The 14681-nt window shown below is 36.5% G+C and overlaps 1 protein-coding gene across 1 annotated transcript in view; it reads left to right on the plus strand.

Moving 5' to 3' along the window:
* Positions 1–13075, plus strand: part of LOC108365795 (myb-like protein P) — a 39048-nt gene extending 25973 nt beyond the window's left edge. The window contains exons 4-5 of the mRNA XM_017619955.1: positions 1050–1055; positions 13036–13075. Coding sequence (XP_017475444.1) covers positions 1050–1055; positions 13036–13075 — 46 coding nt within the window. The remainder of the gene's footprint in view (positions 1–1049; positions 1056–13035) is intronic.
* Positions 13076–14681: the final 1606 nt, after the last annotated feature.

Consider the following 14681-nt stretch of genomic DNA (forward strand, 5'->3'; position numbering starts at 1 on the left):
AAATTGATACACCTCGGCTTACCATCTAGCGGAAGGTTTCGGAAGGGTGAAAAAACATATATTTAATACTTGCGCCGGGTATTTAATGTTCGGCTCCGCCCGAACTTAGACTTTCTTACTTGTTTTTGGTTAAACTGCCTCAAAGACCATTTAAACCCTTTTTTAATATACTCTATTTTTTATAGGTCTCCCGAAAACCCCAAAATAAGTCCAATGGGGGACCCTTAAGAAATCGTTAGTATTAAAAAATGGTAAAATAAATAATTGTGTGTTATTACTGGAAGTCTCCTAAAGAGAGGGAAAGAATTTCCCGATCGAAAAACTTCTTCATTTCTACGAAAAAGCGTTTGCTCCATGGAAAACTTCATGAGCTTGGAGACCGTTATAAATATCTTCTTTTTTTTTTAACAGAAAAACACGGGGATTTTTTTTATTTCATTTAGATAGATCCTAGAGAGAGCTTAACATTTTACAATTTCTTTTACCATCTTAATGTACATACAAACAAGCATAACTACATATATATGTATATAAAACTGTCTGTATTAATATTTATATAAAATTACAGATGACGGGTACTTTTTCCATCGCTCTGTCTCATACTCACTTCTCGTAGGTTGACTGACTGAGGCAATGCAATGCGTACAACCCAATTCAAAATTTAATTTAATGGCTGTTTTCATTTTCAATTGTTATCCAATTGCAAGTGCATTATTTTCTATATAAGACATGAATATAAAATGCATATTCTTTAAAATTTCTGGCCCTGGAAGTTTGTATGTATTTTCACTTTTCATTCAAACAGTGTTTTGTCATTTCTTTATAAGCTCCACGTTCTCATTGCATAATGGCGATAAATTATACTTATGTGTTATGGACATTTTTTTTCTTACAATGCGTAAATCTACACATAAATACAATCAACATTTTCACATACCCACTTAAACGTTTTCGTCACTTCCTACCCTGCAAAAAATTGTGCGACTAATCTCCAGAGAGAGTATTCCGGGATTAGTTTCGATAGGGTACAGTTAGGCATTAAATATTCGCAACTAGTCTCATACGGGTATCATTGGAGATCGATTACCCTCGATTTACCCCCTACGGGGCCATATTTTAGATCAGTTAGATCCAGACTTAGAATCCCGGTCTTTACTTTTATTTTTTTTTTAAATCGACTAGTCGCCTTTTTTACGCATTCGGGTATAAAGAGAAACAATTAGTCTCTTCATAGGATATGCTCGAACAAAAGCATTCCATATAAAGGGATCAAAAGTGGTAGTAGTCGCATACTCCCGGATTTGTCGCATTCTCTGCAGGGTACGTACCCACATTTATGTACATATGTATGTGAACTCTTATAATTGTGTGAACGTATGTCCCTGACTGCCTGCCGCTTTGGGTCGCGCTATCGCATTCCATGAATGCCGCAGTTTTGCCGATATACAAGCAAATGATGTCATTCCCAAATAGAGCGAAACCTCTGGGGAGTTTTCGTGGATCCATATTTGAAGCTACCTTGTTTAGATTCACTCTCACTGATTCATCATGCATTCTGAATTGTAATTAATATTTTTTTATTTCGTTTTTTCGCTATTAATCGCTTTACCTCCATGAGGAAAGCCAAATGTTGTACAAACTAATTTGAATATATTCGCGATTTACTAATGAAAGGGAAATTACTGCGGCTGATCGACTGTGTAAAAGCTGTTATGGCAATGTGGTCCTTCAAATACACATATACATACATTTCCTGTTGGATTATAATAGCTACGAGTAACTCTTATTGAAACTAGATAATTCGCTAAGTACAATTTGTTTTAAATTTATATGACTTAATAATGAATCGAAAGGTTTTTAGACCGTTGCCTCGCAAAATCTGAAATCGTATTTGAAGCATCTGCGACAGTGATGTTGCGTCGTAAGTTTTAGTATCGCCGTGCGAATACTTTTCGGGCGGTATTCTTGCACTATGACTACCAGAATGAAGAGTTGCGGCTTTATGAGCCCAAGGAGATCCCTGGATCATCTCATATCTACCTTCGGCCAGTAAGGCCTTGCAGTTGCGCAAATCATAGTTTTCGCCCAAAGTTCGCTAGGAGCAGTCCACATGTAGGGAAAATTTGAGGTTGGTAAAAAACTCTCTGGAGATGCGCGTATGTGGAGAAAGAGCTCATTGGCGGCCTAGTCACACAGTGATCCGTGTTATCAGGAATGAATTCGAAGCCTTCAAAAATACTAGTGTGTCCAATTCCTCAGAAAGCTAAGCGCCTAGTGCCCCTAAGTCTGTACGCAGCCCTTGCTGCAGCAGCCTTACTTATGATGTCGACGGGCTGATTCAAATTAAGACTGAACGCAATCTGACTAGTGAGGTCCTCTCTAGTCCAGACGAGGACTTCATAGTGCATTATGGGCTTAGCTATGGTTTCATAAAGCCAGGAAATTGCTTTAGAAGCGATGCCCCATCTCTTACCAAAAGACCCTTGTAGCAGTAGACGGACACTGATATCTTCTTCACTTTCTTCTCAATGCTTTCACGGCAGCTTTTCATCTTCGTCATAAAGCACAAAGCGAAGTACTGCCATTGAAAGCTGAGTCACATGTGGTAGCTTATAGCTAATAGCGAACAAGGACGTTTAGGACCAAACTCCCAATAAGGGGAATGACCATTACCCTGCTTGTAATTCGTTGGATGGTGATACTGTCCAACGCCCTCGCGAAATTTCTGTTGCAAGACATGTGATTGTGAGCTTAACTAGGTCGGTTTCGACCCCAAACTTACCAAGTAATATGACGATTGCCCCCAGAAGCGCACTATTAAAAGCCTCTTGGCGGCGAGAAAGACTCATACAGTGAAGTTTTTATGTATCAAAAGCTTCCTCTATTGACTCAACAATTGTGTAAAGAATATTAGGCCGTCTCTCTAGGGATTGGAGCAGGAGCTATGAAAGTCTGATTTATCCGCAATGCTTGGCAAAGACGGGAAAGCTTTTGATGGACTTTGGTATAAACGTCATGGTAATAAGTCTTTAACTAAGATTGGAGTCTGCCTGCGGCACGCCACATCCAAAGTTCTTTCCAACTGAGTAGTTTTAATGCCGTCTGATCCCGATGGCTTCAGGGACTTGAATTAGTTTTTTCTAGCCCAAATAAGGTGAGGCTTATCCAGCAGGTCACTCCGCAGGCCGAAGCGCAATATTCTTTTGCCCCTTGTGCTGATTGTGAGTTGCATGTAAAGTGCGTATCGAGGTAAATTTTGAGTGCCTACTCACTGCTCATAGCCTCTTTTTCCGCCTTGTTCCTTAAACATCCCAAGCGAGCGCGTCTAAATCTATATGTTTCACGGCACCACTCTATTCCCAGTTTTCTTCATTTCGCACTTATAGATTGCCAATCCGTTTTTATAAAGTGCCCAATCAGAGGATATCACAGTCGTTTGGGCTCTATTAAAGAGTCTTTGTAAAAATTTCGGCAATTCTTGTTGGGATGTTAAAAGATCTTTTTCGTGTTTTAAAAACATAACTCTGTGGTTGGAATACATAAAAACTACTTAAAAAGCTCACACTTAAAGGAACCTGAGACGAATGAAAATTCGTTAGTACATCTGCTCCGCCTATGCTAAGTTCATTTAGTAGGGATATTTTAGAAAAGATTTATTTAAAAAATATCAAATAGTACATGCAATCGATAATATTTCAAAAAATTTCAGCCAGTTATAAATCGCTGTCCATCAAAAAATTTGCCGAAGAAAATAAACTATAAAATTGACTTTGCATTTTCATTAAATAATTGTAAAATTAAAAGGTCACCAAATTTATGGCTTGAATGGTGAAGGTCGGCCCCGCATGCACCTGCAATTCGCTTAAGTGGGTAAATCTTAAAGCGATAATTGACGAAATATTTATTTGCCATTTAACACGTTTTGCTGGTAACTAAGTAAAATCATTTACTATTAATCATTTGCAGTGGGTGAAATTTCCATATATTTGTACTCGTACACATGCACATGGCCACTGTATGTCGATATGCAAAAATATTATTTTCGTTTTCACCTTTCCGTTTTGTTATAAAATTAGTCACAAATAATTTTTGCAGCGAAGCGTGCAAATGAGCCGTAAATTCACTTTTCATTTTATTTGTGTATGTTTGTATAAAACAATATACTGTTGAATACATATGTACATACATAGATATGGTTGAATATTCGTAGGTGCATAAAAAAGCAAAAAAAAAAACAAGATTTTCATGACTCAAATGTTTGGCACTTGTAACATTTACCTACTGAGTGACTAAATAGTGATGTCATTCCTACAGTTGTCATTGTTGCCGGTACATCAAGTGCAGGTACGAGTACATATCCCTATGTACATATGTATGTAAAACATATTGTAAACTACAAAAAATTTGCATATTTAAGGTTGAGTGTTATTATAAATTATTTATTTATGTGCGTTATTGTCTTTTTGATATGTACATATGTATGTATGTATGTATGCATATGTATATATGTATGTTTGGTTGCGTAGATAGATGTATTTTCTAGGGATTCTCCTAGACCTACATATGTATGTATGAAAATATGTATGTGCTTTTGGACATGCTTATGTAAATATACATATATGTACATATGTATGCATGCAGGTGGCTCTGGTATCAACTATTCAATATTACTGTTCGCGCTTGGCCCAGTATCAGTGAAGCGTGATTGATACAACCATGGCTCACTTGCCAGTTGACTTGTTTTATCTCGTATTTTACTAAATCCTACACGTGATGATGTGTACATATCACTAATTAAAGGTGAAAAGGTGCCAAGTCCATTTAATTTTCAAAATTGAGTTTTTTGAAGGAGAATGGCAGGTAATACGAAATTACATAGATTTTTCGTCTCTCCTTAACAATTAAAAAAATGGACTTTTTCACCATTGGATGAAGATATTTTTTGTTTTTTGTTGTTTTACTTCATTTTTTTATCATTTTATGTTTCTTTTTCTGTTTATGTTTTATGTCTATTTATGTTTGAAATAGGAAAGTAGGATGAACGAGCGTCATTCCAAGTAGAATTTAGATATGTTGATATTTAAAAAAAAAATTTGGACGTGAGGGTTTTTTTTTTTAAAGAAATAAAAAGAGTGCGAGCATGCTTTTCTACTGATACTTCATAAATCAAAATCGGTATAGTTTTGGCCCAATTATTCAAGTTTTTCTTAAAACAAACTTTGAAAAAATTTTAAAAACAAGATTAAAAATTTAATTTTTACTATTCCGTTGAAAAAACATTTATAATATTTTTATGTAGATTTTTTAAACTTAAACTGTTTTGTCATCTGAGGGAAGTGGTTTCCAACAATTTTTTAAGAAACTGTTTTTATTCATAAACAAATCCATTTTTGGAGGCATTTTTAATACGTCCAGCTCACGTAAATCTTAATATTTTTTTCGAAAAACTTTGGGTGGACGACTTCAAATATAATAGATTTTATAATCCAAAAAAAAACCCCAACTTTTTTGGTGATTCAGACTAATATACATACATATAAATATCTATTTATTTTCTATCTATTTTCTTAATTTTAATTTTTAGGTTTTGATCTAATAATTATATATGTACATATATTTATTTAACGTTGGTAAAAAATACTATACAATCAATTTTAAAACATATATTTTCTTTGTCTACATGCATACATATATACTAGGGTGTTTTTTCGGCGCCCATTTTTTTTTTACTCCCACCTCGAAATTTTGTGGGAAATATTTAGAAACAAGTTCCCTGATCATTTTAGCCGTTCAAAACACACGTAAACTTTAATTGTTTTTCTTCAAAATTCTATAGCTCAGAGGAATTTTATCTTATAATCATGGTCAATGGTAGTTTTTCTTCAGAATTGAATTGTATACACAACTGGCTATAGTGACGTAACTCTAACTGCCACTAGCGAGTTAGTACTGGTCACCACTCCCAATATTTTCATGAAATTCCCGTTTTTTGCCCCTATATCGTAAATAACAAGAGCTACAGAAACATTGCGAATGATAGACTTGTAGGCCATTTAATATCCTATATAAACGTTTTAGAACACTAAATCGCTAAAATCGATATTTCTTGAAATTTTTAGATTTCTAAATTTTTTTTTGTAGAAAATTGAATAGCCTAGATTTGCACGCCTTGGTCGAACACTTTATATTAATATTACGGACTCAGATTTTCAGGGAACTTGTCTTTAGATATTTGCCACAAAATTTCGAGGAGAGAATCAAACAAAAAGTCGCCGAAAAAGAAGCACCTAATATATACATATTCATATACTTGCATATATTCATACACTTTGTACACACATATGTATGTATGTAGGTACGTACATATGTTGCCATTTATGATCTAATCAGCTGCTATTTGCGCATTTTTGTGTACTATGCAGATTTTTGCGGCAATAACATTCATGTACTACATGGGTAAATATTTATGTACAAACATGTTTTCGTATACATATATACATACATAAATATAGGTATGTACACTAAGTTAAATCAGATAAGGCCATATCGGCCACAGAATTTGGCAAAGCTCCAAATTTACCTATGACAAAAGAATTTCTTTGTAATTTTTAATTTTATAGTCGCAAATATGTACTCACATACATATACATACACACATATAAGCACCTGTGTTTGCTGTTTAAATTAGAAATTTCTCCTCAACTCTCAATTAATGGCATACAATTATTGTATAGTTTTATTACACTAGATTCGTTTATTTTGGCAAGAACAATTTCACCGTTTTTGATTTTAACATTTTGAAGTATCGTAAATTACACTGTACGACAATTTTCAAACCAGTCCGGATTTTGCTAATATTTTATGAAAGAATAAGAAGAAGAATATACAGTAAAATTTCATGGGAAATATTTTCGTAGAACATTTTAACCCATTAGCTCCCGTCTGAAAGGGTAGGCTTGAGCCTTAATTCAAGAAATGCGAAAGAAAAGCGAATTTTTAAGTTCGCTAGAGGATTGTAATGCCCTAGAAAATTATTATTTTTATTATACTTGTTTCTGGAACTGCTTTGATTGATATAAATGCAACAAGAATGCTCTAGCGTTTTTTTTCTGCCGAAAGAAAAAACAACTCCATTTATACTTCCTGCAATGATGCGTTGACAGACGAAAACCTGAGCGTTGTTATGTGTTAATTCCGACAAAAATAAAATGTATCTACTTATACATACATGCGAGTTATTATAACTAATACAAGTATTCTGGAGAGTTTGTTTTGGCATTTGCAGTATTTTATCTATACATAAGTATATACAAATCTGAGTTCTAAGTCAATCTAGTTTCCATTATATTTACTAGAATATTATATTTAATTGAGGCCAGTTGCATTAAATATTTATATATTTATGGATACAGTTTTAATAAAAATGCGTTCAGCAGCGTATTAATTTCACAAAAGGCTTCTACGAATTCCATGCCTAATTTGAAATGTTTCCCACCCGACTTTTTGAAGATAATCGTACTTATGTCGATACTATTTTGTGGTTATACTCACGTACGCTGACATGCATGCTTATGAATAATAAGCACAAATACCAGTGTAATTGCCTTATAACACTCACCTTTCTCTAGAATGCGACCTCTTCACAAAAATGTTTCTTTGTTAACCACAGCTTCGATATTGCCTGTGGGAAATTCTAAATACAATGAAGAAAAAATCCTGTTAAACAAAATTGCACGCCATCACCTTTCTCATTTACAAATTACACATAAACATATTGCGACAATACATACATACATGCATACTTTCGTACGTACATACATATTTAAAAAGTATATATGTTTTTTCTTTTGTGTTTGGAACTGTATGCTCTTTGGAAATTGGTAATTTGCGCAGCTAACACAAATTGAATAGCCACGCAATTGCAGAAAATGGAAATGTAACAAAAAGGTGTCAATAAACTGCGAATTGAAAGATTGTAGGTGAATGTGCAATTTCGCTAAACNCTGTGGGAAATTCTAAATACAATGAAGAAAAAATCCTGTTAAACAAAATTACACGCCATCACCTTTCTCATTTACAAATTACACATAAACATATTGCGACAATACATACATGCATACTTTCGTACGTACATACATATTTAAAAAGTATATATGTTTTTTCTTTTGTGTTTGGAACTGTATTCTCTTTGGAAATTGGTAATTTGCGCAGCTAACACAAATTGAATAGCCACGCAATTGCAGAAAATGGAAATGTAACAAAAAGGTGTACATAAACTGCGAAATGAAAGATTGTAGGTGAATGTGCAATTTCGCTAAATAAGCTGGTTCTTAACAACGCTAATAAAAATGTATAAACAAGTATTTAGGTGTATGCAAATATTTGAAGAAGAGACATTTATCCGCCGGCGAATATGTGTATGTACATTTACGATGGTAGTTTGATAAGTCAGTGGCTTTTTAATAAATATTTTTTTCTGCAAAAGAAAAATCATTTTATTTTTTAACAGCGAAGCATTTGAGCCAGAATGATATCTTAGGCCCTTTCGAATAAGATACAGAAGTAGTTCCGACATACTTCTAGTGGGAGTTAAGAATTCCTTCCTCTTTGCTTTGGCTTTAGCCATTGGGTGGTGATCTGAGAATTCTCACACTTACTCTGAAGCTCTGATACACAGAAAGTTTTGACGGACCACAGAAACGCTGTGGACTATATAGGCTCCGTTCGGCTCCACGATGCCATTAAATACCGCTGTTCTCGGCAATCAAGAAAGGCTGAACCTGTTGAGCGTGCATAATTATTTCAAAAGAGTTATGCAGTTGTCCACAAGCGTGGCCCTTTTGTCTTTCTCCAAAGACATTCTCATGCGCAGATTTCAATGGCAAAGCTCGCCGACTGAAATATGGTTGAAAGCTTGGTCCAAAAACATTGGCCCCAGCATTGCCATCGCCGAGCTTGAATCCACCAGTATACCACACTTAGGAGCCTTCTCTAATCGTTATTATCAGTTCTCTGCAGGTATCTCTTTCAGTTGTATGCCCTTTGAAAGATAGCATTTTTTCAGTGAGTTTGATTGCGGCATCGTACGTTGAACGTATCCACTCTTTATACTAGCTAAGTTGCTAATTCGCAAAGCCATCAAGCAAGCCTCCTTCTCATTTAGTATGGTTAGGACGTTATACCTGTTATTATTCCCTGTATTTCCGTTAGCCAAGTACGCATGGCTCCTATAATGGCTACACAGACCAATCGGTAAAACTTTTCAAGTACAGCGCCAGAACCAGTTTTCTTGAATTAAGGCTACGAGGCCAGTGCCTCAGGATATCGGTTTCCATGAAGGTTTTTNATTTGAAGAAGAGACATTTATCCGCCGGCGAATATGTGTATGTACATTTAAGATGGTAGTTTGATAAGTCAGTTACTTTTTAATGCATTTTTTTCCTGCAAAAAAATCTTTTTTTTTTAACAGCGAAGCATTTGAGCCAGAATGATATCTTAACTTGCAGTATGCTGTCCGGTGCTTGTGAGAGTTCTCAGGCCCTTTCGAATAGGATACAGAAGTAGTTCAGAGATACTTCTAGAGGCAGTTAAGAATTCCTTCCTCTTTGCTTTGGCTTCAGCCATTGGGTGGTGATCTGAGAATTCTGACACTTACTGTGAAGCTCTGATACGCAGAAAGTTTTTACGGACCACAGAAACGCTGTGGACTATATAGGCTTCGTTCGGCTCCACGTTGCCATTAAATACCGCTGCTCTCGGCAATCAAGAAAGGGTGAACCTGTTGAGCGTGCATAATTATTTCAAAAGAGTTATGCAGTTGTCCACATTCGCACGCACAGATTTCAATGGCGAAGCATTGCCATCGCCGAGCTTGGATCCACCAGTATACCAGACTTAGGAGCCTTCACCAATCGTTGTTATCTGTTCTCTGCAGGTATGTCTTTCAGTTGTATGCCCTTTGAAAGATAATTTCGGTAGCATTTTTTCAGTGAGTTTGATTACGGCATCGTACGTTGAACGTATCCACTCTTTATACTAGCTAAGTTGCTAATTCGCAAAGCCATCAAGCAAGCCTCCTTCTCAATTAGTATGGTTAGGACGTTATACCTGTGATTATTCCCTGTATTTCCGTTAGACAAGTACGCATGGCTCCTATAATGGCTACACAGACCAATCGGTAAAACTTTTCAAGTACAACGCCAGAACCAGTTTTCTTGAATTAAGGCTACGAGGCCAGTGCCTCAGGATATCGGTTTCCATGAAGGTTTTGTCAGGTAAAAATACCTTAGTAGCCTTGTTGGTAATAGCTACAAGAAAAGTCAATCTTCGTCTCTACTATTTCGGCTAAGTCAAACTGACTTTCCTTCTTTTGGTGAATGGAACGATGACCGATTTTATTAAGTCCATTCACAGCACAATTTCTGTGCTAGCTTTAAGACTGACTGCAATCTAGAGGCAAAGGTGTCTTCATTCCAGCCCACGGCGTATATGACTCTATCAGCTGCATAGCCGCTCGTTAAGCCTTCTAAGAGCAAATCATCAACAACTATTTAGGCCTCATAGCAAGCATCGAAAGCATTTTTACGCAACTTAATCAGCTTCAAATTTCTTTTAGAATAGGTCAGAGCCATGATGGCCGACTACTAGATATTTTTAGTCTTAGAGTTTCAGAGAAAGCGGCTTCTTTTCAGCTAACATTGCTTCGATGAGAACTGTGTAATTTTATTTCTAGTCGTATATAATCAGAGTCCAGTCTTATCTTGGATACCATTCGAAAAATTACGCGAGACGGACGTCCATAAGAAATAGCTCTGTAATAACATTGCTGACATCCGTAGGGTAAGCTCACACTGTGCNCATAGCAAGCATCGAAAGCATTTTTACGCAACTTAATCAGCTTCAAATTTGCTTTAAAATAGGTCAGAGCCATGATGGCCGACTACTAGATTTTTTTAGTCTTAGAGTTTCAGAGAAAGCGGCTTTTTCAGCTAACGTTGCTTCGATGAGAACTGTGTAATTTTATTTCAAGTCGTATATAATCAGAGTCCAATATTATCTTGGATAACATTCGAAAAATTACGCGAGGCGGACGTCCATAAGAAATAGCTCTGTAATAACATTGCAGACATCCGTAGGGTAAGCTCGCATTGTGTCTGTTGTGCCTGTGCCTAGTTTTAGGTGATTATACTGGCAATTAAAAGCACTCCTACCGTTATTTCAGGGTCCACTCAAAGGTCGTATTGCTCAGCCCATCGGCCTCGCTCTTTTCATGATGTTTTGCACCACAGATAGAAGTAACGCGGTTACTAAAATTAAAACATTATCAGGGTAGGTCAGTACTTTCACTTTCCTAGGTTGAGCTTGAGTGGCACTGAGTTGATAGTGGTAGGCCATTAGTAAGAAATAAGTAGATAATTTCATCGTTAACCATTAGATAAGTTGTGGGTGTTGGTTGATCTTTCCGACATGGTGGTGAGATAATTTATTTTGGACCGAATGACGGAAATTCCTACCAAAATAAATCAGTTAACTATTAACTTGTATAATCCTCCAAGTCAATTTCGTCGAAGGATTTGTGAATTAGTTCAATACCGAGTGAAGCCGCCAGAGTATACTGCTTAGATTCAAATAATCTCCCGACATTTTTAATAACCTCAACAAGTTTTAATAAACGAGTAATATTTTATTAGTTACCCACTGCGGATGCAAATCGTAGTCTATAAGTCACTCGTCTTTGGTGCTTGACGCAGAAGCAAGGATGAGGTGGCTGTTGGAGTGATCGTGGGAGAGATTATGCGGAAGATATAGGGCAAGGCGAATTTGTTTTTGCTTTTACTGATTTAACAGCACATCCGCCAAAAGCAAATACATGAAAAGCCTCCTCGGCGATGGAATCACCTTGAAGGACTTGGCTTTACTGCTTCACTTAGCCTATCCGATTGGCAGAGAAGCGAAGCGATTGGCGTAACTTTTAGAACTCGCTTAGTCGGTTACAGCACCAATCAAGAAGCAAAAGTTTTACATTTCTTCAATTGTCTGTCAAAAATTCTCTGCAGAACAAGTTTGACGAACTCGTCGATGTGCTGAAAAATTCAATTTTCAGCTAATTGACTGACTAGTATGCTGGCACAATTGAAACTTTATAATAAAATGTAAATTGCAACCTCCAATCTAATTGTTCCAGCAAGACCCGTTTTGCGAAGTCTTTCCTTTACTCCATTGAGTGACAATTAATATTAATTAGATACTTAATTAAACGTTAATCGGTCGACGCCTTTCTTGGCTTAAAAGCACTTTTTAATTTCTCCAACACACACATACGTTTATTCATATCTCTATATGTTTGCTTTTAGACAAAGATGCTTTTAAAAGCGGACAAGATCAACATTGCTACTGGCTTTTCCAAGCGCACTTTTCACATTAAAGCTACATATTCACTTAGAGTATTTAACCCATCTCTCTACTTATTATTTGCTGATGGATGGAAGTGGAAATTGTCAGCAATGTGGTAAATGCCTGCGCATCATATCAGCAATTGACATGCTGTGCGCATGCGCGCCAACATGTTCATGCCGCACGTTCTTACAACGTGTTTTTGCACAAACGCGGTTGTCTGCGTTTACATACAGAGTATATACATACATATGTATATGCTTACATATTGAATGATGCTTTCGCTATTAGAGAACACCTTTGTCACCTGCAGCACCTCTGCGCCAACCCAGCTAGCGTTGCCTTCATCTTTGTCCACGACTCGACACTTTGCTGCTGTCACTTGCAAACGCCTTTGGCATTTGGTGCGCAGTGACACATCTTTCGCACTGTAATGGCTTTTAGTTGGTCCACTCTAGACGGTTATCGTGCGTTTCCCCTACTTTTTGAATAACTCTCAGCTGCTTGTTGCTCCATGTGAACCTATGTATGTACATATGAACAACATTAAGTCAAGTTGTGTTTACTTAACCGCAAATTTCACATTTCGCATTTGCGCATGTGCGTAAGTAAATATCTACTCGCTTGAAAAAAATAAATAAGCAGCAAAAAAGAAAGCTGCTTCAATCATCTCAAGCACTAGGAACGGCAGCAAAAGCAGAGGTACTTGTGTGCATTTCGAAGAGATTTATTTATTCAGTCTCATCAGTATTCATTGTGGCTTACTTGTATGGCGTGTCACCGGCCGCCTGCTTAGTGTTCGTCCGCCCGCCAGTAAGAGTTAGCATTCTTTCAAAACGCCGGTCTACCCACTTTACTGCGCACTACATCTCTTCTTGTTCGTTCGTTTGCTTGGCTTACAATCGTGGCGTTGCAACATCACCGGCAGCAACTTTAGCAACAGCATCAGCATCAGCATCAAAGTCAATTGCTTTGCTCCCATTATCGAAGAGTCACCAACTCAACGCTTATAGCAAGCCTGAGGTGGCACGAGAACGCCAGCATCCCGGCACACTATTCTACAGTGCCACACAGTCGACATTAAGTCATTCGTCATGGTATGACATGTGGCAAGAGTTGAAAATCTAAGCATAAGTGTTGTTGTTATTGCTGCTTATATACATATGTATGAATGTGTATACTTGCATGTAATACTTACATTTTCCTCAGCTATTTTTATTTACTTAAACTTTTCGAGCTTTGAAATACAAGTGTAAGCTGCTACTTTTTCTGCATTTTCATTGCTATTACTTACTCGTTTTACTTAGCGGTATTGTTTTCTTGTTTTTTTTTTTTTAGTTTAGCTGGCGCTTTGGCCGTTTAAAATGTCATTGCATTGGATTTTTTAATATATGTTTCAGGTTTCTAATTTACCGGAATTAAGTTGTACGTGATTTAGTTAAAATATTACGAATCGGCTTACTGCAATGGAATAAAGAAAATGCTTCGATGCGCTAGGCTATTTCTTAGTATGCGACGGAGGTTTTGAGCACGATTTAGATCAAATGCTTTGTAAAAAAAAGTTAGGCGACTTTCGAGCAGCTTGCATATTGACTTATGTGTAACTTGAATATATGTATTTCTTATTTAAATTTGATAAAACGGAGTCAGGCCTGTAGCGACTCGCATGTGGTTAGTGAGCAAGATTGTTTTGTATTCCCATCATGCGATTAAACTTCCTTCATATACACACAGGCTGAATAACTCAGAGAGAGGGGAGACCAGTATGTTTGCATGTATGTATTTATATAAAAAAAAATAGTTATTGGTTCAAAAATTGTGGAAAGGCACTGTGGCCAATGGTAAAGTTCATTCACCACCTCTGCAGGTTTGTAAGGCCAATTTACAACGCTTCCGTTTCCTGCAAGAGAAGAAAGGAAATCAGACGCCGTCAGAAAAAGATGATACACCGATTTTTTCCCGAAGAGTTCAATGCAAGGGTGGAGCTGGTGTTAACAAAATAGTTAGAATACTGCTTGCTAACTCAAGTGGTACAGTGTTAAATCATAGACAGACGACAAAGTTAAGCCGGAATAACGGCGCAGTTGCTCTGATAAAAATTGTACCTTAACGGACGGCAGTAATGCGAATTAAAGAGCCGAGAAATCGTGGTCTCGAGTACCAATGCCAGTAGAATATTTTTTAAATTTTTTTTTATTCATTCAATTATTACTTTAATTATTTTAATGTACTTACTGCTCTGGACTTTTTAATTAAAATAAAACTCTAAAAACTTAAATTAACTAATA

Source organism: Rhagoletis zephyria, unplaced genomic scaffold (genome assembly GCF_001687245.7).
Source record: "Rhagoletis zephyria isolate East Lansing unplaced genomic scaffold, Rhagoletis_zephyria_1.1 Rzeph_scaffold_01999, whole genome shotgun sequence".
NCBI classification, from domain to species: Eukaryota; Metazoa; Arthropoda; class Insecta; order Diptera; family Tephritidae; genus Rhagoletis; species Rhagoletis zephyria.